This window comes from Haliotis asinina, chromosome 7 (genome assembly GCF_037392515.1).
Source record: "Haliotis asinina isolate JCU_RB_2024 chromosome 7, JCU_Hal_asi_v2, whole genome shotgun sequence".
In the NCBI taxonomy this organism is placed as follows: domain Eukaryota; kingdom Metazoa; phylum Mollusca; class Gastropoda; order Lepetellida; family Haliotidae; genus Haliotis; species Haliotis asinina.
This window is the reverse complement of record NC_090286.1, coordinates 19,384,536-19,409,245: the sequence shown is the minus strand read 5'-3', so window position 1 is coordinate 19,409,245 and position 24,710 is coordinate 19,384,536. Positions and strand designations below refer to the sequence as shown.

Sequence of the window (24,710 nt, the reverse complement as noted above, 5' to 3'; positions counted from 1 at the left end):
TCACGTGACACAGAGTGTTTAGCGTTTCCGATGTAGGATAATGGCCTATTCATTGCTGTCTAACCCATGTTTTTAACAGGTATGTTTAACTTTGGTTTATATGAAGGATGCAGCACCAGTTTATAGACTAAGTTATTTCAACAGCTGCAGGATTTTGTTAAAGATGTTTTTGATGTAAATTCTCACGTTGATCCATGACGGAAGTTGTCTAGCAGTTTAGTACCCTGTGCAGTAGGGGGGCCCTGTACAAGGGGGTCACACAGGATTCGTACCCTGTGCTGGACACGTTTCACCTGAGAAGTCCTCGTAAGTCCTCGTGTTTCCGATCTATATTGGGATCACAGCTCGTCATTCTCGATGGGTTTGTTTCCAAGGCTCTACTCCTCTATATCAATAACATACATTTATATACCTACGAGGGAAGAAACAGTTGCGTGTGTGGTGATGGTGGTGGTGGTGATCTGAGTGTGTGTGTGTGTGTGTGTGTGTGTGTGTGTGTGTGTGTGTGTGTGTAGGGGGGGAGGGGGGACGGTGTGTGTGGGGTGGGTGTTTGTGTTTGCTTCAATACGAACACATGCGTTTACCTTGCTATAACAATGATTTCATTTTGATGTTCAGTACTTTCCTTAAAACTCATTATCATTTTGACAATTTTTTAAAGAATTATTTTAAGAACTATGATTGAGTTTTGTATATGTTTGATTGTGTCCATCCGTCACTTTATTGAGACAGTATTTATATTTGAACTGTATAAATCCATTTTCCACGGACAATTTACAAGTACATGTATATTTTCTCAATGCAATGCATATACTTATAATTGATGCACATGTGAAGCCAAAGAAGTCAAATCAAAGGTAATTATCATTCAATTATAGCATTTGATACTGTCTTAGTTAGGGTCAAATTCAAACTCGTAAGTTCTTCAGTGTAAAAATCCTTTGGTTCCAGTACTATAAAATGACAGAAGGTGTAATTGCATGATCGTTAGAATTAGACAACGAAAGTGACGAATCCATAACCTGATTCCCTACCCTTGTCTCTTTGCACTGGCTTGTGCAATACATTTCTGCGTGTTGTTAATAATGAATGCACCGAAGAAAGCACTAGAAGAGGCAAATCTGAAAGAGTCTGAATAAGTCAGACAGAGGAAGAAAAAATATGTTATTAGCTTCAATTACCAACAAGAAGCGTCACAGAATGAAAACTGACCAGTTGTCAACGTCGTTCATACCAACAGATGTTGAGGCTTTACCCAAAGACTGTATTGCATATAGCATCACTGGGAATGGGCGCTGCCTTATACAATTCTGTTTCATTGTATCTTTGTGGCAATGAATCCTTGGCCAGTTGCCTCCATATGTTAACACGCATAGAATTGTTCTTGAAGGCAAATGATCACATCCTTCCAAGTGACAAAATGCAAAAACTGTTTTGTAGCTGTAAGGAAGATAACATTGTATACATCAGTCTAATGCTTTCCGATGCAGGAATGTAGAAATGTGATTCGTCAAAGGTCTTAATGGAAGCAACCAAGTGTGAGGCCATGATGAACTGTCAGGAAGGTGTGTGGTGTTCCGTCCTCCGTATGTGTGCATTAGCTGTGTTTGTGAGTGGAAACTGTAGGATAGTGTCTGTGTATCCTGAGGTTAGTTACCGACTCAGGGCGGTGCTTAAGAGTCCAAGTCCTTCTAAAGCAAAGTCTAGAGCTGGAAGTGTTTTGCATATCTTATAGATAGGAGATGGAATATAGGAGATGGGGGTCTTGGGCTCAGATTACGGCTTAGTCATCTCCAGGAATCAGAGTCCTGTGTCCACACATATGGAGTGTCAAGGCCGATACCCTTGAAAGTGTTGTGGAAAAGTATGGCGCACTTCAAGAGCTGTGGGATGAGTCAATGTCCTATGTAAAGGACACAGAAATGAAAGGTCGAATTAGAGGAGTGGCCTCTTACATGGAAAGCTTTGAGTTTCTGTTTGGGTGTATGCTTTCATCGTGCAGTTTGCGTAGCTGTGACAACCTTAAGAGAGCTCTAAGAGTTTGTTTTTGTTGTTGTTTTGTTGTTTCTTTTTTCATTCACAAAAATTAGCCCCCCTCTCTGAAAACCGTTCCTACTCCCCTGCAGCCACTTATCCAGATACTAACATGCGGCTTATGTGTTCCCCGACTAGTAGATCAGGATGCTATCAGTGTATCATTCTGAACCCCCTTGGGGTTTAACTCGCATGTGGGGTACCCTGTCAGTGCCTGGTAGGGAGCAGTACATATGAACTTCATCCACGGTGTAACCACGATTTTCCGGGTGTATGTGTGTATTCGTGTTTCCACTATCTGGTCATCTACCGCTGGGTGAGTGTGATATTTTTGAGTGCACAGGATGCCTGTACTGAGAATGTGCCCCAGTCACTCACGCTGGTATATGTAGTGTACTGTAAGATCATTTCACACTACAACATCCTGATGGCTTACATACGGATGTATACATAACATGGGGCGTCGTAAATCATAGGGAGCGTATTGATTGACAGATGTAACCACCCCCAAACAGTAAAATAGATTTGTCTGAATATCTCAAAGTGCACGTTTAACCTAAGTCATAGACTATATTTTAGATACGGGGAGAGAAATGTGGAGGGTTCCTGTTATTGGGAAACAGTTTCTGTCTGGTGTGCTGTGATAGTTACACTTTATATTTCCTTGAAAACACAGGACATGGAATTACACAAGCCCTTCTTGCCTTTCCGCTTTAGCTGAAATATCTGCATGTGTATTCCGGCATCACCGCCTATCATTTGAATGATGCCCAGAAACGTATAGATGGCACATTTCTCAAACGCTGAAAGACATTACCCATGTGGTATCATACATTGCTTTTGTTATCGATGCACTTGTCTTTGTTCACGTCAGTGAATACAGTGAAAGTATACTACAATTGTTCTATGTCATCTGTATCAATGTAATGGTCGTATATCACGTGCCACAAGTGAATAGGATCATGGATGGCCTCTTGTCATTTAGCAGATATACGTCACAAGGGTGAATATGATGGTCACATGGGTGTTTGTAGCGGTCGTATGTCACGTGGGTGGTTACAATGGCCGTCAGTGTCATGTAAGTTATTCCAATGACCTTCAGTGTCATGTAGGTGACTGCAATGGCCTCCAGTGCCATGTAGGTGACTGCAATGACCGTCAGTGTCATGGGCGTGAATGCAATGGTCTTCAGTGTCATGTGGATGGATGCAATGGCCGTCAGTGTCATAGACGTGACTGCAATGGCCGTCAGTGTCATGTAGGTGAATGCAATGACCGTCAGTTTCATGTACGTGAATGTAATGGACGTCAGTGTTATGCAGGTAAATACAATGGCCGTCAGTGTCATGTAGGTGAATACAATGGCCGTCAGTCTCACGTTGGTGATTGCAATGGCCGCCAGTGTCATGTAGGTGAATACAATGGCCGTCAGTGTCAAGTAAGTGAATACAATGGCCGTCAGTGTCAAGTAAGTGAATACAATGGCCGTCAGTGTGAAGTAGGTGAATACAATGGCCGTCAATCTCATGTTGGTGACTGCAGTGGCCGTCAGTGTCATGTAGGTGAATGCAATGGCCGTCAGTGTCATGTACGTGAATGCAATGGCCTCATATCAAGTGTGGGATATATGTTTGCTCCCTAATCAAAAAGTGTCTATCGCGTTTTCAAATATTCGCGTCCACCTGTCACCTGGATTGTTATATTGAAGAAAACAAACATGTTTGCTATATATGGTTCCGCATCATATCCCGAGGATGCAAGCTCATTGTCAGTATAGTAGTGTTTTCTATTGAAGGTCCAGTTTCGCCATATATCTCGAGCAATGGATGTCGGACACATCACGGTGTTTGAGATGTTGATGGGGGCGTTATTAATGACGTCACTTGAAGGACACAACTACGGTGCTCCAAGGGGGGCGTGTGTTGACATGGTTCCCCAGCACAACAGCCGACCCCGTGACCCCCCAGCACCCATCGACATCACCCTGTCCAATACAACGTACACCCTAGGTGTACCCATTACAGGTCAGTCGGTGTGAAGAGCGATACATTCTAGGTCGGCGGGAATCACTCGTGTATGAAGTTTACTTATTCCTATAATAGGGGACAAGGCTACATCTAGGTTGGCGGGAATCACTCGTGTATGAAGTTTACTTATTCCTATAATAGGGGACAGGGCTACATCTAGGTTGGCGGGAATCACTCGTGTATGAAGTTTACTTATTCCTATAATAGGGGACAGGGCTACATCTAGGTTGGCGGGAATCACTCGTGTATGAAGTTTACTTGTTCCTATAATAGGGGACAAGGCTACATCTAGGTTGGCGGGAATCACTCGTGTATGAAGTTTACTTATTCCTATAATAGGGGACAAGGCTACATCTAGGTTGGCGGGAATCACTCGTGTATGAAGTTTACTTGTTCCTATAATAGGGGACAAGGCTACATCTAGGTCGGCGGGAATCACTCGTGTATGAAGTTTACTTATTCCTATAATAGGGGACAGGGCTACGTCTAGGTCGGCGGGAATCACTCGTGTATGGAGTTTACTTGTTCCTATAATAGGGGACAAGGCTACATCTAGGTTGGCGGGAATCACTCGTGTATGAAGTTCACTTATTCCTATAATAGGGGACAAGGCTACATCTAGGTTGGCGGGAATCACTCGTGTATGAAGTTTACTTGTTCCTATAATAGGGGACAAGGCTACATCTAGGTCGGCGGGAATCACTCGTGTATGGAGTTTACTTGTTCCTATAATAGGGGACAAGGCTACATCTAGGTCGGCGGGAATCACTCGTGTATGAAGTTTACTTGTTCCTATAATAGGGGACAAGGCTACATCTAGGTCGGCGGGAATCACTCGTGTATGAAGTTTACTTATTCCTATAATAGGGGACAAGGCTACATCTAGATTGGCGGGAATCACTCGTGTATGAAGTTTACTTATTCCTATAATAGGGGACAAGGCTACATCGAGGTTGGCGGGAATCACTCGTGTATGAAGTTTACTTATTCCTATAATAGGGGACAGGGCTACATCTAGGTTGGCGGGAATCACTCGTGTATGAAGTTTACTTATTCCTATAATAGGGGACAAGGCTACATCTAGGTTGGCGGGAATCACTCGTGTATGAAGTTTACTTATTCCTATAATAGGGGACAAGGCTACATCTAGGTTGGCGGGAATCACTCGTGTATGAAGTTTACTTATTCCTATAATAGGGGACAAGGCTACATCTAGGTTGGCGGGAATCACTCGTGTATGGAGTTCACAAGGCTACATCTAGGTTGGCGGGAATCACTCGTGTATGAAGTTTACTTATTCCTATAATAGGGGACAAGGCTACATCTAGGTTGGCGGGAATCACTCGTGTATGAAGTTTACAAGGCTACATCTAGGTTGGCGGGAATCACTCGTGTATGAAGTTTACTTATTCCTATAATAGGGGACAGGGCTACATCTAGGTTGGCGGGAATCACTCGTGTATGAAGTTTACTTGTTCCTATAATAGGGGACAGGGCTACATCTAGGTTGGCGGGAATCACTCGTGTATGAAGTTTACTTATTCCTATAATAGGGGACAAGGCTACATCTAGGTTGGCGGGAATCACTCGTGTATGAAGTTTACAAGGCTACATCTAGATTGGCGGGAATCACTCGTGTATGAAGTTTACTTATTCCTATAATAGGGGACAGGGCTACATCTAGGTTGGCGGGAATCACTCGTGTATGAAGTTTACTTGTTCCTATAATAGGGGACAGGGCTACATCTAGGTTGGCGGGAATCACTCGTGTATGAAGTTTACTTATTCCTATAATAGGGGACAAGGCTACATCTAGGTTGGCGGGAATCACTCGTGTATGAAGTTTACTTATTCCTATAATAGGGGACAAGGCTACATCTAGGTTGGCGGGAATCACTCGTGTATGAAGTTAACAAGGCTACATCTAGATTGGCGGGAATCACTCGTGTATGAAGTTTACTTATTCCTATAATAGGGGACAGGGCTACATCTAGGTTGGCGGGAATCACTCGTGTATGAAGTTTACTTGTTCCTATAATAGGGGACAGGGCTACATCTAGGTTGGCGGGAATCACTCGTGTATGAAGTTTACTTATTCCTATAATAGGGGACAAGGCTACATCTAGGTTGGCGGGAATCACTCGTGTATGAAGTTTACTTATTCCTATAATAGGGGACAAGGCTACATCTAGGTTGGCGGGAATCACTCGTGTATGAAGTTTACAAGGCTACATCTAGATTGGCGGGAATCACTCGTGTATGAAGTTTACTTATTCCTATAATAGGGGACAGGGCTACATCTAGGTTGGCGGGAATCACTCGTGTATGAAGTTTACTTGTTCCTATAATAGGGGACAGGGCTACATCTAGGTCGGCGGGAATCACTCGTGTATGAAGTTTACTTGTTCCTATAATAGGGGACAGGGCTACATCTAGGTTGGCGGGAATCACTCGTGTATGAAGTTTACTTATTCCTATAATAGGGGACAGGGCTACATCTAGGTTGGCGGGAATCACTCGTGTATGAAGTTTACTTGTTCCTATAATAGGGGACAAGGCTACATCTAGATTGGCGGGAATCACTCGTGTATGAAGTTTACTTGTTCCTATAATAGGGGACAAGGCTACATCTAGGTCGGCGGGAATCACTCGTGTATGAAGTTTACTTGTTCCTATAATAGGGGACAAGGCTACATCTAGGTTGGCGGGAATCACTCGTGTATGAAGTTTACAAGGCTACATCTAGGTTGGCGGGAATCACTCGTGTATGAAGTTTACTTGTTCCTATAATAGGGGACAGGGCTACATCTAGGTTGGCGGGAATCACTCGTGTATGAAGTTTACTTGTTCCTATAATAGGGGACATGGCTACATCTAGGTCGGCGGGAATCACTCGTGTATGAAGTTTACTTATTCCTATAATAGGGGACAGGGCTACATCTAGGTTGGCGGGAATCACTCGTGTATGAAGTTTACTTATTCCTATAATAGGGGACAGGGCTACATCTAGGTTGGCGGGAATCACTCGTGTATGAAGTTTACTTGTTCCTATAATAGGGGACAAGGCTACATCTAGATTGGCGGGAATCACTCGTGTATGAAGTTTACTTGTTCCTATAATAGGGGACAGGGCTACATCTAGGTTGGCGGGAATCACTCGTGTATGAAGTTTACTTGTTCCTATAATAGGGGACAAGGCTACATCTAGGTTGGCGGGAATCACTCGTGTATGAAGTTTACTTATTCCTATAATAGGGGACAAGGCTACATCTAGGTTGGCGGGAATCACTCGTGTATGAAGTTTACTTGTTCCTATAATAGGGGACAAGGCTACATCGAGGTTGGCGGGAATCACTCGTGTATGAAGTTTACTTGTTCCTATAATAGGGGACAAGGCTACATCGAGGTTGGCGGGAATCACTCGTGTATGAAGTTTACTTATTCCTATAATAGGGGACAAGGCTACATCTAGGTTGGCGGGAATCACTCGTGTATGAAGTTTACTTATTCCTATAATAGGGGACAGGGCTACATCTAGGTTGGCGGGAATCACTCGTGTATGAAGTTTACTTATTCCTATAATAGGGGACAGGGCTACATCTAGGTTGGCGGGAATCACTCGTGTATGAAGTTTACTTGTTCCTATAATAGGGGACAAGGCTACATCTAGGTTGGCGGGAATCACTCGTGTATGAAGTTTACTTATTCCTATAATAGGGGACAGGGCTACATCTAGGTTGGCGGGAATCACTCGTGTATGAAGTTTACTTGTTCCTATAATAGGGGACAGGGCTACATCTAGGTTGGCGGGAATCACTCGTGTATGAAGTTTACTTATTCCTATAATAGGGGACAAGGCTACATCTAGGTTGGCGGGAGTCACTCGTGTATGAAGTTTACAAGGCTACATCTAGATTGGCGGGAATCACTCGTGTATGAAGTTTACTTATTCCTATAATAGGGGACAAGGCTACATCTAGGTTGGCGGGAATCACTCGTGTATGAAGTTTACTTATTCCTATAATAGGGGACAAGGCTACATCTAGGTTGGCGGGAATCACTCGTGTATGAAGTTTACAAGGCTACATCTAGATTGGCGGGAATCACTCGTGTATGAAGTTTACTTATTCCTATAATAGGGGACAGGGCTACATCTAGGTTGGCGGGAATCACTCGTGTATGAAGTTTACTTGTTCCTATAATAGGGGACAGGGCTACATCTAGGTCGGCGGGAATCACTCGTGTATGAAGTTTACTTATTCCTATAATAGGGGACAGGGCTACATCTAGGTTGGCGGGAATCACTCGTGTATGAAGTTTACTTGTTCCTATAATAGGGGACAAGGCTACATCTAGATTGGCGGGAATCACTCGTGTATGAAGTTTACTTGTTCCTATAATAGGGGACAAGGCTACATCTAGGTCGGCGGGAATCACTCGTGTATGAAGTTTACTTGTTCCTATAATAGGGGACAAGGCTACATCTAGGTTGGCGGGAATCACTCGTGTATGAAGTTTCCAAGGCTACATCTAGGTTGGCGGGAATCACTCGTGTATGAAGTTTACTTGTTCCTATAATAGGGGACAGGCTACATCTAGGTTGGCGGGAATCACTCGTGTATGAAGTTTACTTGTTCCTATAATAGGGGACATGGCTACATCTAGGTCGGCGGGAATCACTCGTGTATGAAGTTTACTTATTCCTATAATAGGGGACAGGGCTACATCTAGGTTGGCGGGAATCACTCGTGTATGAAGTTTACTTATTCCTATAATAGGGGACAGGGCTACATCTAGGTTGGCGGGAATCACTCGTGTATGAAGTTTACTTGTTCCTATAATAGGGGACAAGGCTACATCTAGATTGGCGGGAATCACTCGTGTATGAAGTTTACTTGTTCCTATAATAGGGGACAGGGCTACATCTAGGTTGGCGGGAATCACTCGTGTATGAAGTTTACTTGTTCCTATAATAGGGGACAAGGCTACATCTAGGTTGGCGGGAATCACTCGTGTATGAAGTTTACTTATTCCTATAATAGGGGACAAGGCTACATCTAGGTTGGCGGGAATCACTCGTGTATGAAGTTTACTTATTCCTATAATAGGGGACAAGGCTACATCGAGGTTGGCGGGAATCACTCGTGTATGAAGTTTACTTGTTCCTATAATAGGGGACAAGGCTACATCGAGGTTGGCGGGAATCACTCGTGTATGAAGTTTACTTATTCCTATAATAGGGGACAAGGCTACATCTAGGTTGGCGGGAATCACTCGTGTATGAAGTTTACTTATTCCTATAATAGGGGACAAGGCTACATCTAGGTCGGCGGGAATCACTCGTGTATGAAGTTTACTTATTCCTATAATAGGGGACAGGGCTACGTCTAGGTCGGCGGGAATCACTCGTGTATGGAGTTTACTTGTTCCTATAATAGGGGACAAGGCTACATCTAGGTTGGCGGGAATCACTCGTGTATGAAGTTTACTTATTCCTATAATAGGGGACAAGGCTACATCTAGGTTGGCGGGAATCACTCGTGTATGAAGTTTACTTGTTCCTATAATAGGGGACAAGGCTACATCTAGGTCGGCGGGAATCACTCGTGTATGGAGTTTACTTGTTCCTATAATAGGGGACAAGGCTACATCTAGGTCGGCGGGAATCACTCGTGTATGAAGTTTACTTGTTCCTATAATAGGGGACAAGGCTACATCTAGGTTGGCGGGAATCACTCGTGTATGAAGTTTACTTATTCCTATAATAGGGGACAAGGCTACATCGAGGTTGGGGGGAATCACTCGTGTATGAAGTTTACTTATTCCTATAATAGGGGACAGGGCTACATCTAGGTTGGCGGGAATCACTCGTGTATGAAGTTTACTTATTCCTATAATAGGGGACAAGGCTACATCTAGGTTGGCGGGAATCACTCGTGTATGAAGTTTACTTATTCCTATAATAGGGGACAAGGCTACATCTAGGTTGGCGGGAATCACTCGTGTATGAAGTTTACTTATTCCTATAATAGGGGACAAGGCTACATCTAGGTTGGCGGGAATCACTCGTGTATGGAGTTCACAAGGCTACATCTAGGTTGGCGGGAATCACTCGTGTATGAAGTTTACTTATTCCTATAATAGGGGACAAGGCTACATCTAGGTTGGCGGGAATCACTCGTGTATGAAGTTTACAAGGCTACATCTAGGTTGGCGGGAATCACTCGTGTATGAAGTTTACTTATTCCTATAATAGGGGACAGGGCTACATCTAGGTTGGCGGGAATCACTCGTGTATGAAGTTTACTTATTCCTATAATAGGGGACAGGGCTACATCTAGGTTGGCGGGAATCACTCGTGTATGAAGTTTACTTATTCCTATAATAGGGGACAAGGCTACATCTAGGTTGGCGGGAATCACTCGTGTATGAAGTTTACAAGGCTACATCTAGATTGGCGGGAATCACTCGTGTATGAAGTTTACTTATTCCTATAATAGGGGACAGGGCTACATCTGGGTTGGCGGGAATCACTCGTGTATGAAGTTTACTTGTTCCTATAATAGGGGACAGGGCTACATCTAGGTTGGCGGGAATCACTCGTGTATGAAGTTTACTTATTCCTATAATAGGGGACAAGGCTACATCTAGGTTGGCGGGAATCACTCGTGTATGAAGTTTACTTATTCCTATAATAGGGGACAAGGCTACATCTAGGTTGGCGGGAATCACTCGTGTATGAAGTTAACAAGGCTACATCTAGATTGGCGGGAATCACTCGTGTATGAAGTTTACTTATTCCTATAATAGGGGACAGGGCTACATCTAGGTTGGCGGGAATCACTCGTGTATGAAGTTTACTTGTTCCTATAATAGGGGACAGGGCTACATCTAGGTTGGCGGGAATCACTCGTGTATGAAGTTTACTTATTCCTATAATAGGGGACAAGGCTACATCTAGGTTGGCGGGAATCACTCGTGTATGAAGTTTACTTATTCGTATAATAGGGGACAAGGCTACATCTAGGTTGGCGGGAATCACTCGTGTATGAAGTTTACAAGGCTACATCTAGATTGGCGGGAATCACTCGTGTATGAAGTTTACTTATTCCTATAATAGGGGACAGGGCTACATCTAGGTTGGCGGGAATCACTCGTGTATGAAGTTTACTTGTTCCTATAATAGGGGACAGGGCTACATCTAGGTCGGCGGGAATCACTCGTGTATGAAGTTTACTTATTCCTATAATAGGGGACAGGGCTACATCTAGGTTGGCGGGAATCACTCGTGTATGAAGTTTACTTATTCCTATAATAGGGGACAGGGCTACATCTAGGTTGGCGGGAATCACTCGTGTATGAAGTTTACTTGTTCCTATAATAGGGGACAAGGCTACATCTAGATTGGCGGGAATCACTCGTGTATGAAGTTTACTTGTTCCTATAATAGGGGACAGGGCTACATCTAGGTTGGCGGGAATCACTCGTGTATGAAGTTTACTTGTTCCTATAATAGGGGACATGGCTACATCTAGGTCGGCGGGAATCACTCGTGTATGAAGTTTACTTATTCCTATAATAGGGGACAGGGCTACATCTAGGTTGGTGGGAATCACTCGTGTATGAAGTTTACTTGTTCCTATAATAGGGGACAGGGCTACATCTAGGTTGGCGGGAATCACTCGTGTATGAAGTTTACTTGTTCCTATAATAGGGGACAAGGCTACATCGAGGTTGGCGGGAATCACTCGTGTATGAAGTTTACTTATTCCTATAATAGGGGACAAGGCTACATCTAGGTTGGCGGGAATCACTCGTGTATGAAGTTTACTTATTCCTATAATAGGGGACAGGGCTACATCTAGGTTGGCGGGAATCACTCGTGTATGAAGTTTACTTATTCCTATAATAGGGGACAAGGCTACATCTAGGTTGGCGGGAATCACTCGTGTATGAAGTTTACTTATTCCTATAATAGGGGACAAGGCTACATCTAGGTTGGCGGGAATCACTCGTGTATGAAGTTTACTTATTCCTATAATAGGGGACAAGGCTACATCTAGGTTGGCGGGAATCACTCATGTATGGAGTTCACAAGGCTACATCTAGGTTGGCGGGAATCACTCGTGTATGAAGTTTACTTATTCCTATAATAGGGGACAAGGCTACATCTAGGTTGGCGGGAATCACTCGTGTATGAAGTTTACAAGGCTACATCTAGGTTGGCGGGAATCACTCGTGTATGAAGTTTACTTATTCCTATAATAGGGGACAGGGCTACATCTAGGTTGGCGGGAATCACTCGTGTATGAAGTTTACTTGTTCCTATAATAGGGGACAGGGCTACATCTAGGTTGGCGGGAATCACTCGTGTATGAAGTTTACTTATTCCTATAATAGGGGACAAGGCTACATCTAGGTTGGCGGGAATCACTCGTGTATGAAGTTTACAAGGCTACATCTAGATTGGCGGGAATCACTCGTGTATGAAGTTTACTTATTCCTATAATAGGGGACAGGGCTACATCTGGGTTGGCGGGAATCACTCGTGTATGAAATTTACTTGTTCCTATAATAGGGGACAGGGCTACATCTAGGTTGGCGGGAATCACTCGTGTATGAAGTTTACTTATTCCTATAATAGGGGACAAGGCTACATCTAGGTTGGCGGGAATCACTCGTGTATGAAGTTTACTTATTCCTATAATAGGGGACAAGGCTACATCTAGGTTGGCGGGAATCACTCGTGTATGAAGTTTACAAGGCTACATCTAGATTGGCGGGAATCACTCGTGTATGAAGTTTACTTATTCCTATAATAGGGGACAGGGCTACATCTAGGTTGGCGGGAATCACTCGTGTATGAAGTTTACTTGTTCCTATAATAGGGGACAGGGCTACATCTAGGTCGGCGGGAATCACTCGTGTATGAAGTTTACTTATTCCTATAATAGGGGACAGGGCTACATCTAGGTTGGCGGGAATCACTCGTGTATGAAGTTTACTTATTCCTATAATAGGGGACAGGGCTACATCTAGGTTGGCGGGAATCACTCGTGTATGAAGTTTACTTGTTCCTATAATAGGGGACAAGGCTACATCTAGATTGGCGGGAATCACTCGTGTATGAAGTTTACTTGTTCCTATAATAGGGGACAGGGCTACATCTAGGTTGGCGGGAATCACTCGTGTATGAAGTTTACTTGTTCCTATAATAGGGGACATGGCTACATCTAGGTCGGCGGGAATCACTCGTGTATGAAGTTTACTTGTTCCTATAATAGGGGACAGGGCTACATCTAGGTTGGTGGGAATCACTCGTGTATGAAGTTTACTTGTTCCTATAATAGGGGACAGGGCTACATCGAGGTTGGCGGGAATCACTCGTGTATGAAGTTTACTTATTCCTATAATAGGGGACAAGGCTACATCTAGATTGGCGGGAATCACTCGTGTATGAAGTTTACTTGTTCCTATAATAGGGGACAGGGCTACATCTAGGTCGGCGGGAATCACTCGTGTATGAAGTTTACTTGTTCCTATAATAGGGGACAAGGCTACATCTAGGTTGGCGGGAATCACTCGTGTATGAAGTTTACTTATTCCTATAATAGGGGACAAGGCTACATCTAGGTTGGCGGGAATCACTCGTGTATGAAGTTTACTTATTCCTATAATAGGGGACAAGGCTACATCGAGGTTGGCGGGAATCACTCGTGTATGAAGTTTACTTGTTCCTATAATAGGGGACAAGGCTACATCGAGGTTGGCGGGAATCACTCGTGTATGAAGTTTACTTATTCCTATAATAGGGGACAAGGCTACATCTAGGTTGGCGGGAATCACTCGTGTATGAAGTTTACTTATTCCTATAATAGGGGACAAGGCTACATCTAGGTTGGCGGGAATCACTCGTGTATGAAGTTTACTTATTCCTATAATAGGGGACAAGGCTACATCTAGGTTGGCGGGAATCACTCGTGTATGAAGTTTACTTATTCCTATAATAGGGGACAAGGCTACATCGAGGTTGGCGGGAATCACTCGTGTATGAAGTTTACTTGTTCCTATAATAGGGGACAAGGCTACATCGAGGTTGGCGGGAATCACTCGTGTATGAAGTTTACTTATTCCTATAATAGGGGACAAGGCTACATCTAGGTTGGCGGGAATCACTCGTGTATGAAGTTTACTTGTTCCTATAATAGGGGACAAGGCTACATCGAGGTTGGCGGGAATCACTCGTGTATGAAGTTTACTTGTTCCTATAATAGGGGACAAGGCTACATCGAGGTTGGCGGGAATCACTCGTGTATGAAGTTTACTTGTTCCTATAATAGGGGACAGGGCTACATCGAGGTTGGCGGGAATCACTCGTGTATGAAGTTTACTTATTCCTATAATAGGGGACAGGGCTACATCTAGGTTGGCGGGAATCACTCGTGTATGAAGTTTACTTATTCCTATAATAGGGGACAAGGCTACATCTAGGTTGGCGGGAATCACTCGTGTATGAAGTTTACTTGTTCCTATAATAGGGGACAAGGCTACATCGAGGTTGGCGGGAATCACTCGTGTATGAAGTTTACTTTTTCCTATAATAGGGGACAAGGCTACATCGAGGTTGGCGGGAATCACTCGTGTATGAAGTTTACAAGGCTACATCTAGATTGGCGGGAATCACTCGTGTATGAAGTTTACTTATTCCTATAATAGGGGACAAGGCTACATCGAGGTTGGCGGGAATCACTCGTGTATGAAGTTTACTTATTCCTATAATAGGGGACAGGGCTACATCTAGGTTGGCGGGAATCACTCGTGTATGAAGTTTACTTATTCCTATAATAGGGGACAAGGCTACATCGAGGTTGGCGGGAATCACTCGTGTATGAAGTTTACTTGTTCCTATAATAGTGGACAAGGCTACATCTAGGTTGGCGGGAATCACTCGTGTATGAAGTTTACTTATTCCTATAATAGGGGACAAGGCTACATCGAGGTTGGCGGGAATCACTCGTGTATGAAGTTTACTTGTTCCTATAATAGGGGACAAGGCTACATCGAGGTTGGCGGGAATCACTCGTGTATGAAGTTTACTTATTCCTATAATAGGGGACAGGGCTACATCTAGGTTGGCGGGAATCACTCGTGTATGAAATTTACTTATTCCTATAATAGGGGACAAGGCTACATCTAGGTTGGCGGGAATCACTCGTGTATGAAGTTTACAAGGCTACATCTAGGTTGGCGGGAATCACTCGTGTATGAAGTTTACTTATTCCTATAATAGGGGACAAGGCTACATCTAGGTTGGCGGGAATCACTCGTGTATGAAGTTTACTTGTTCCTATAATAGGGGACAAGGCTACATCGAGGTTGGCGGGAATCACTCGTGTATGAAGTTTACTTATTCCTATAATAGGGGACAAGGCTACATCGAGGTTGGCGGGAATCACTCGTGTATGAAGTTTTCTTGTTCCTATAATAGGGGACAAGGCTACATCTAGGTTGGCGGGAATCACTCGTGTATGAAGTTTACTTATTCCTATAATAGGGGACAAGGCTACATCGAGGTTGGCGGGAATCACTCGTGTATGAAGTTTACTTGTTCCTATAATAGGGGACAAGGCTACATCGAGGTTGGCGGGAATCACTCGTGTATGAAGTTTACTTATTCCTATAATAGGGGACAGGGCTACATCTAGGTTGGCGGGAATCACTCGTGTATGAAATTTACTTATTCCTATAATAGGGGACAAGGCTACATCGAGGTTGGCGGGAATCACTCGTGTATGAAGTTTACTTATTCCTATAATAGGGGACAAGGCTACATCGAGGTTGGCGGGAATCACTCGTGTATGAAGTTTACTTATTCCTATAATAGGGGACAGGGCTACATCTAGGTTGGCGGGAATCACTCGTGTATGAAATTTACTTATTCCTATAATAGGGGACAAGGCTACATCTAGATTGGCGGGAATCACTCGTGTATGAAGTTTACTTATTCCTATAATAGGGGACAGGGCTACATCTAGGTTGGCGGGAATCACTCGTGTATGAAGTTTACAAGGCTACATCTAGATTGGCGGGAATCACTCGTGTATGAAGTTTACTTATTCCTATAATAGGGGACAAGGCTACATCTAGGTTGGCGGGAATCACTCGTGTATGAAGTTTACAAGGCTACATCTAGATTGGCGGGAATCACTCGTGTATGAAGTTTACTTATTCCTATAATAGGGGACAGGGCTACATCTAGGTTGGCGGGAATCACTCGTGTATGAGGTTTACAAGGCTACATCTAGATTGGCGGGAATCACTCGTGTATGAAGTTTACTTATTCCTATAATAGGGGACAAGGCTACATCGAGGTTGGCGGGAATCACTCGTGTATGAAGTTTACAAGGCTACATCTAGATTGGCGGGAATCACTCGTGTATGAAGTTTACTTATTCCTATAATAGGGGACAGGGCTACATCTAGGTTGGCGGGAATCACTCGTGTATGAAGTTTACTTATTCCTATAATAGGGGACAAGGCTACATCTAGGTTGGCGGGAATCACTCGTGTATGAAGTTTACAAGGCTACATCTAGATTGGCGGGAATCACTCGTGTATGAAGTTTACTTATTCCTATAATAGGGGACAAGGCTACATCGAGGTTGGCGGGAATCACTCGTGTATGAAGTTTACAAGGCTACATCTAGATTGGCGGGAATCACTCGTGTATGAAGTTTACTTATTCCTATAATAGGGGACAAGGCTACATCTAGGTTGGCGGGAATCACTCGTGTATGAAGTTTACTTATTCCTATAATAGGGGACAAGGCTACATCTAGGTTGGCGGGAATCACTCGTGTATGAAGTTTACTTATTCCTATAATAGGGGACAAGGCTACATCTAGGTTGGCGGGAATCACTCGTGTATGAAGTTTACTTATTCCTATAATAGGGGACAGGGCTACATCTAGGTTGGCGGGAATCACTCGTGTATGAAGTTTACTTATTCCTATAATAGGGGACAGGGCTACATCTAGGTTGGCGGGAATCACTCGTGTATGAAGTTTACTTATTCCTATAATAGGGGACAAGGCTACATCTAGGTCGGCGGGAATCACTCGTGTATGAAGTTTACTTATTCCTATAATAGGGGACAGGGCTACATCTAGGTCGGCGGGAATCACTCGTGTATGAAGTTTACTTATTCCTATAATAGGGGACAGGGCTACATCGAGGTTGGCGGGAATCACTCGTGTATGAAGTTTACCTATTCCTATAATAGGGGACAGGGCTACATCTAGGTTGGCGGGAATCACTCGTGTATGAAGTTTACAAGGCTACATCTAGGTTGGCGGGAATCACTCGTGTATGAAGTTTACTTATTCCTATAATAGGGGACAGGGCTACATCTAGGTCGGCTGAGATACCAGTATACACACTGCAGGTATTCCTATAACAGGAAGGTCGGTGGGGTAGCCTAGTGGTTAAAACGTGCGCTCGTCACATCGCAAACCCGGCTTCGTCTCCCCACATGGGTGCAATGTGTGAAGCTTATTTCTGGTGTCCCATGCCGTGATATTGCTGGAATATTGTCGGAATATTGCAGTCAGTGGCACATAACAAGCCAAATTCTATCTCGACCGAGACATAGTATCAGTATAAAACGTAGCAGTACCCGGTACAGTCCTAGAATCACAGTACATGTTAGTCTGATTGTGTGTTTCTGTCCGTTGATATTCACCTGCCCCTATGTTTGTTCCAGTCACGCTCTCTGCCAACAGTGGTAAGTTCTTCAAAGGATTCCTCATACAAGCCAGAGTGACAGACCCCGGGCCGAATCGAGGAGATGCGGTTGGGACATTCGTCCCAGTAGACGGAACTAAACAGACCTGCGATTTCGTAAGAACAATGTATCAAACATTAGAGTAGGTAGAACGTATGAGTAGCGCCTTGTAGAACAGCTGTCGACATATGCTTGAAATTTCATGACTTTCAAGTGACTTCTTCAGGGTGTTGGACTTACCCACTCGGATGCGAGACAGAAGACGCGGCTGGTGTTGCAGTGGAACCCTCCTTCCACGTTGAAGGGCAACATCCAATTCAGGTGAGCCACAGCATATCTGTGTTTTCAGTATGAGAAACCTTGCCTAATGTAATGCTAGTATCAAAAAGTACAAGTAATTAGACATGAAGTCGATTTACTATTACTATTTACATTGATAATCAACCCTTGAGCACATGTAAGGAGCTACGATCTTCTAGTGATATGATGTGTTCCACAACATCCCAATGGTTTACTGATGTACGTCACCGTCGTTTATCCCGCTTATAGCACAACTATTGTGGAGAGACAGTACTCCTACTGGGTGGCACTACCTTCTGATGTCCTTGCCGAGGGACAGACACCTACGTCGGCCTCTTCCACCTCCACCGCCACCACCACCACCACCACCTCTACCCAGGCGACATCTTCATCCACGTCCACAGCTGCTACATCAATGTCCGTAAGCACGGAACCTCAGAAGGTGAGTGTTTATTTTACGTAAATGTTAATCTTCTCGTAAACCTACCCATACATGAACTTTTTACTTTTCCCAGTGGATAGATCATAAGCTTTTAATGAAAGCGTTCATTCAAAACGTGGATGTTTGTTTAAAAATTCTCAAGAAAATTTAAACCACATTAAAAGGCAGCCCGAGAAGGGTAAACGATTGACAAACAAAGTGATAGTGATCCAGATAAGACAAAATCAGATTTTTTCTCACTCAAATTTGATATATGCTAGATTTACATATCATTTGGTGGAATGATTTTGCAACAAAAAGTCAGAAACAAGTGGACCTCACATTTATCTGATAATGTTTCCAAAACCACAAAGACGATCTACTCAACTAAAATACTCTCTTAACAGAACACGCTTTAGAAGATTACACCGTTTTCCCTTTGGTGTGGAAAAGAATTAAGTTATTACAGCGTTTGCCAAGTAATCTTCTTATATTCACAACATTATTTAACAGGTTTGGAAAACTGTCAGAAAGTAGAAGAATAAGAACGTTGTCTCTGTGTTCAATAATATCCAGAGCTAAAAAGACCCCTTTACCTGTAAATAATTCCTCATGCGTCAGCTCTATGCGCCACTATATTTAAGAGATATTGGCATTCTTTTTCCCATCGACGATGCGATTGATGAACAATTCGTCATCCATACTGAAATGTGTGTTATACCCGATTCTCATTTGGCAAGAGAGGAATCTACGGCTCCCGTAAACTGCCCGAAGCTTCGTTTTCTTGCGGTCCACACATGAACCGGGCATCGAAAAGCGATCGTAGGATCGTTAGATGTTCGCACGGCTACCGCACAATCTCCGTGGTGCCCATGAAATCGCATTATGCGGCCATGCCACCTTATCCTTGCGATCTAAGATCCCTAAGACCTCCGTACGGTTTCTGTCCAGCCTGTATGCAGTGGTTTGCCTATGTTTGTCATCAAGGACATTGCACGATTTCCGTAGACAGTGGGAGCACATTCGTCGTAGCTTGCGGTCACCCACGATGCTTACGTGAGTGAGTGAGTGAGTGAGTGTGGTTTTACGCAGTTATTAGCAGGAATATCACGGCGGGGAACGCCAGAAATATGGAATACATTGTACCCATATGAGGAATGGAACACGGGTCTTCAGCATGACGAGCGGACGCTACCCCGCCGCCTCCACGATACTTGAGCAAACAGTATGGAAAATCATGTTTAACGTTATTCCAGACTTTGTGATTGTAATTTTGTGTTTGCATTAACAATTCCGTTTAGAGGACATTGCCGATGCAGCGTTAAGCAATATTCATATACTCACTCCTTCAAAGGATCTGATTAATCATGAAAAGGAAAGACCCGTGAAGGTCCGGGGTAGAATAGGCCTTCAGCAACCCATGCATAAACCTCTTCCATAAAAGGCAAGTATGCTTGTCGTAAGAGGAGACTAAAGGGATCGGATGGTCAGGTTCGCTGACTTGGTTGACAAATGTCATCGATTACCAATTGCGCAGATCGATGCTCATGCTGTTGATCACTGGATTGTCTGGTCCAGACTCGATTATGTACACACCGCCACCATATGGCTGGAATATTGCTGAGTGCGGCGTAAAACTAATCTCACTCACTCATAACACAGAAAATATATTCAAACATGTACATCTATATGTGAGTCGATTCCAGTCGGTGTTTTACTCTGTACCTTTCGTAAAATAGACAAAAACAAAAAATAGAATTAAAGTATTCCCACTTCCCGTCAGCCTTCCCGTCTGTGTATGTTTCTACTTGTGCTACAATGTGTTACGGTAAAGATGTTTTTATATGAAAGAAAACAAACAAAAAATATTTTAGATGGGGTTTTTATGAGTAGGAACAACTGATCCCAGATTATATGTTTAAATGAAAACCTGTAATATCAGTAAGGCCAATATCCTCGACAATCCATTATTTAAAGACGCTTCGTACAAAATGGACGCTTCATGTCTCACAAGTACTTTGTGGTATGAGACGCTGCTGGCCCTGGCTGGCCACCAGGTTCGTTCCTCCTGGATGTTTACAGGAACTCCTACTAACCTGGATGTTTTAGTAGTCAACGCAAGTCATTTCAACGAGCCCCTGCATTAATAGTAGGCTAGTTCCGTCTCCCGTGCCGTGTATTTTCCGTATGTGCATTCCGATTTGGATTAAACACTAAAGTATATGGATACAGAAAAGGAAATTGTAAAAAGACAACCAAAACAGTATATGTATGTCGTATTACAAATTTGTCCTTCATTTTGTCACAGCTGGACACAGTAAACCCGTCACAGCCAAATGAGACAGGAACACCCACAGCTACCCCGTCATCATCATCGTCATCATCACCCTCACCCAGTGCTGCAGGGCGCATACAGCAGGGGGAAATGACGTCACGAGTCACGTGTGTCCTGATGGGACTGGTTCTGTTGTGGTGACATGGGGGTGTGTGAAGACTATGGTGCTAGTTACGTGTGATATTACCACTTGATGAGTGACTGGGGTTGTGTATCACTCATCGTAGTCTGTATCTTTTATTACATTAATATGATATATTTACCACCGCATCCAACAGTCTGCTTTAAATGTATAACTGAGACTATTTTTTAAATGATTGGATTCTAGTCAGCGCCACGGAAGCAAGACCTCTGTGACCTTGTGAAATAAATATAGTCACAGTCACAGTCACAGTCACAGTTACAGCCACCGGCATATGCCGCGGGTCCATTGTGGAATGCACAGGTGCCTATAACCCTATTTTAGAGTGTACTCAACTTTTATACATATCGGGTGCTGCGACACTAAAGCTAAATCTTTTTTTTACAAGTTTGTGTTGCTTCGTTATTAGGTACTATGAACTTAACACATGCTATTTAACTTGCAAGTGTAGATTTCTCATCCATTCCTCTTCTACACAGCATATCTGTACTTGTATGCGCTGGGGAACTAAATATGGCATGAACGTCCATGTGATCTCACCCAACATTTGAGTGCCTTGGCTAACTACTGCTGCTATATGAAATAACATCCCTCCATTTCACTTCCACCGACTATTTATATAAAACCTGTCAGATCTGTATGTGTGTTGGACTGATATGTGTGTGTGTTGGACTGATCTGTATGTGTGTTGGACTGATCTGTTTGGTTACTGTAAGCTGGTGGTCGGTGAGCTCACGGCAGTGACCCACCTCGTCACTCTGTATCTCAGGTACTACAGGTTCCTGTATCCCGTTGAGACTAATGAGTTGGTTAATACTATTCATTGACAACGGCAGCATAGGTCTTTGTTCAGAATGCCAAACACCCAAACCATGATTATTATATTTACAAGACAAATAGCTACAATAAAGTCAAGTACGGCTGTAACAACACCAACAACACACCGGCGGGTGCTCGCACACACGCACACTATGTCACTGGTCACTTCACCAGCATTCCCCTTCAGTGTTTGGGTACATTCTGAAACCATCTGCTGGCACTGAAAGTGAAGGTGTTTGTACATCCCGACCTACAGACGTGTGAGCTGGACACTAATTGGTCGGCAAGTGGACGAACCTTGTTGACTGACGACACAAACTGTGGACAAACTACACATGCAGAACGACACTGTCGCCATCCTTTCGCCGTCAGTCATCGTCACATTCACATTTACCGTCAGTCACCATCACATTTACTGTTGTCGTCAGTCATCGTAACATTCACATTTACCGTCAGTCACCATCACATTTACTGTTGTCGTCAGTCACCATCACATTTACCTTTGTCGTCAGTCACCATCACATTTACTGTTGTCGTCAGTCACCATCACATTTACTGTTGTCGTCAGTCACCATCACATTTACTGTTGTCGTCAGTCACCATCACATTTACTGTTGTCGTCAGTCACCATCACATTTACCTTTGTCGTCAGTCACCATCACATTTACTGTTGTCGTCAGTCACCATCACATTTACCTTTGTCGTCAGTCACCATCACATTTACCTTTGTCGTCAGTCACCATCACATTTACTGTTGTCGTCAGTCACCATCACATTTACTGTTGTCGTCAGTCACCATCACATTTACTGTTGTCGTCAGTCACCATCACATTTACCTTTGTCGTCAGTCACCATCACATTTACTGTTGTCGTCAGTCACCATCACATTTACCTTTGTCGTCAGTCACCATCACATTTACTGTTGTCGTCAGTCACCATCACATTTACTGTTGTCGTCAGTCATCGTAACATTCACATTTACCGTCAGTCACCATCACATTTACTGTTGTCGTCAGTCACCATCACATTTACCTTTGTCGTCAGTCACCATCACATTTACTGTTGTCGTCAGTCACCATCACATTTACTGTTGTCGTCAGTCACCATCACATTTACTGTTGTCGTCAGTCACCATCACATTTACTGTTGTCGTCAGTCACCATCACATTTACTGTTGTCGTCAGTCACCATCACATTTACTGTTGTCGTCAGTCACCATCACATTTACCTTTGTCGTCAGTCACCATCACATTTACTGTTGTCGTCAGTCACCATCACATTTACTGTTGTCGTCAGTCACCATCACATTTACCTTTGTCGTCAGTCACCATCACATTTACTGTTGTCGTCAGTCACCATCACATTTACCTTTGTCGTCAGTCACCATCACATTTACTGTTGTCGTCAGTCACCATCACATTTACTGTTGTCGTCAGTCACCATCACATTTACTGTTGTCGTCAGTCACCATCACATTTACTGTTGTCGTCAGTCACCATCACATTTACCTTTGTCGTCAGTCACCATCACATTTACTGTTGTCGTCAGTCACCATCACATTTACTGTTGTCGTCAGTCACCATCACATTTACTGTTGTCGTCAGTCACCATCACATTTACCTTTGTCGTCAGTCACCATCACATTTACTGTTGTCGTCAGTCACCATCACATTTACTGTTGTCGTCAGTCACCATCACATTTACCTTTGTCGTCAGTCACCATCACATTTACTGTTGTCGTCAGTCACCATCACATTTACCTTTGTCGTCAGTCACCATCACATTTACTGTTGTCGTCAGTCACCATCACATTTACTGTTGTCGTCAGTCACCATCACATTTACTGTTGTCGTCAGTCACCATCACATTTACTGTTGTCGTCAGTCACCATCACATTTACCTTTGTCGTCAGTCACCATCACATTTACTGTTGTCGTCAGTCACCATCACATTTACTGTTGTCGTCAGTCACCATCACATTTACCTTTGTCGTCAGTCACCATCACATTTACTGTTGTCGTCAGTCACCATCACATTTACCTTTGTCGTCAGTCACCATCACATTTACTGTTGTCGTCAGTCACCATCACATTTACTGTTGTCGTCAGTCACCATCACATTTACCTTTGTCGTCAGTCACCATCACATTTACTGTTGTCGTCAGTCACCATCACATTTACCTTTGTCGTCAGTCACCATCACATTTACCTTTGTCGTCAGTCACCATCACATTTACTGTTGTCGTCAGTCACCATCACATTTACCTTTGTCGTCAGTCACCATCACATTCGACATGGCACACACACACATCACCATGTACTCCAGGTACATGGAACGACAGAAATGAGTACTTGCTGTGTGCGCTAAGTCATTTAAGCCATTAATCATACCGCTATCAAGAGAATTTGCCATATCAAGCATTTGCCTCTGGGGATCAAAACTACCATGATCGGTTGCTTTCTTTAATCGCATAGTTATGTTATCAATCATTACAGTCACAATCAACACAATCTGTATGTAATAGATCACGTGTACAATTACCTCTATCTGCTGTAACGAGCGGCCAATAGTGATCTGTCATGTTCAGAACATCACAGATCGCCCAGTCAGCTGACACTTTTACAACATCATCGACTCAGAATAGATACACTCAAAGACGAATTCGTGATCATTACCTTTTAAAGAATCCAACTTGCAGTATCAAGAAAACATGTACATAGTCACTGATATTCATCAGCCTTTTTCTACAGAATACTGAAAATAGTCGTATCGCATCTACCCAAAACACCTCCTTGTTCGGACTGTTTGACATCCACAGTACAGAGGACTGTCGGGTATACAAAGGTGCA

General features: G+C 43.5%; 2 protein-coding genes across 2 annotated transcripts; one reads left to right on the top strand and one right to left on the bottom strand.

Moving 5' to 3' along the window:
* LOC137291028 (putative defense protein 3) lies at window positions 1–21,429 on the top strand. Its single transcript, XM_067822284.1, has 6 exons — window positions 1–79; window positions 3,830–4,058; window positions 17,824–17,960; window positions 18,071–18,165; window positions 18,394–18,586; window positions 20,874–21,429. Exons 2-6 carry the CDS (start codon window positions 3,857–3,859, stop codon window positions 21,039–21,041), a joined length of 795 nt encoding a protein of 264 aa, XP_067678385.1. The 5' UTR covers window positions 1–79; window positions 3,830–3,856; the 3' UTR covers window positions 21,042–21,429.
* Window positions 1,788–3,622, bottom strand: LOC137291904 (uncharacterized). Its single transcript, XM_067823464.1, has 2 exons — window positions 3,095–3,622; window positions 1,788–1,883 (listed from the first exon to the last, which is right to left on the bottom strand). Exons 1-2 carry the CDS (start codon window positions 3,620–3,622, stop codon window positions 1,788–1,790), a joined length of 624 nt encoding a protein of 207 aa, XP_067679565.1.
* Window positions 21,430–24,710: the final 3,281 nt, after the last annotated feature.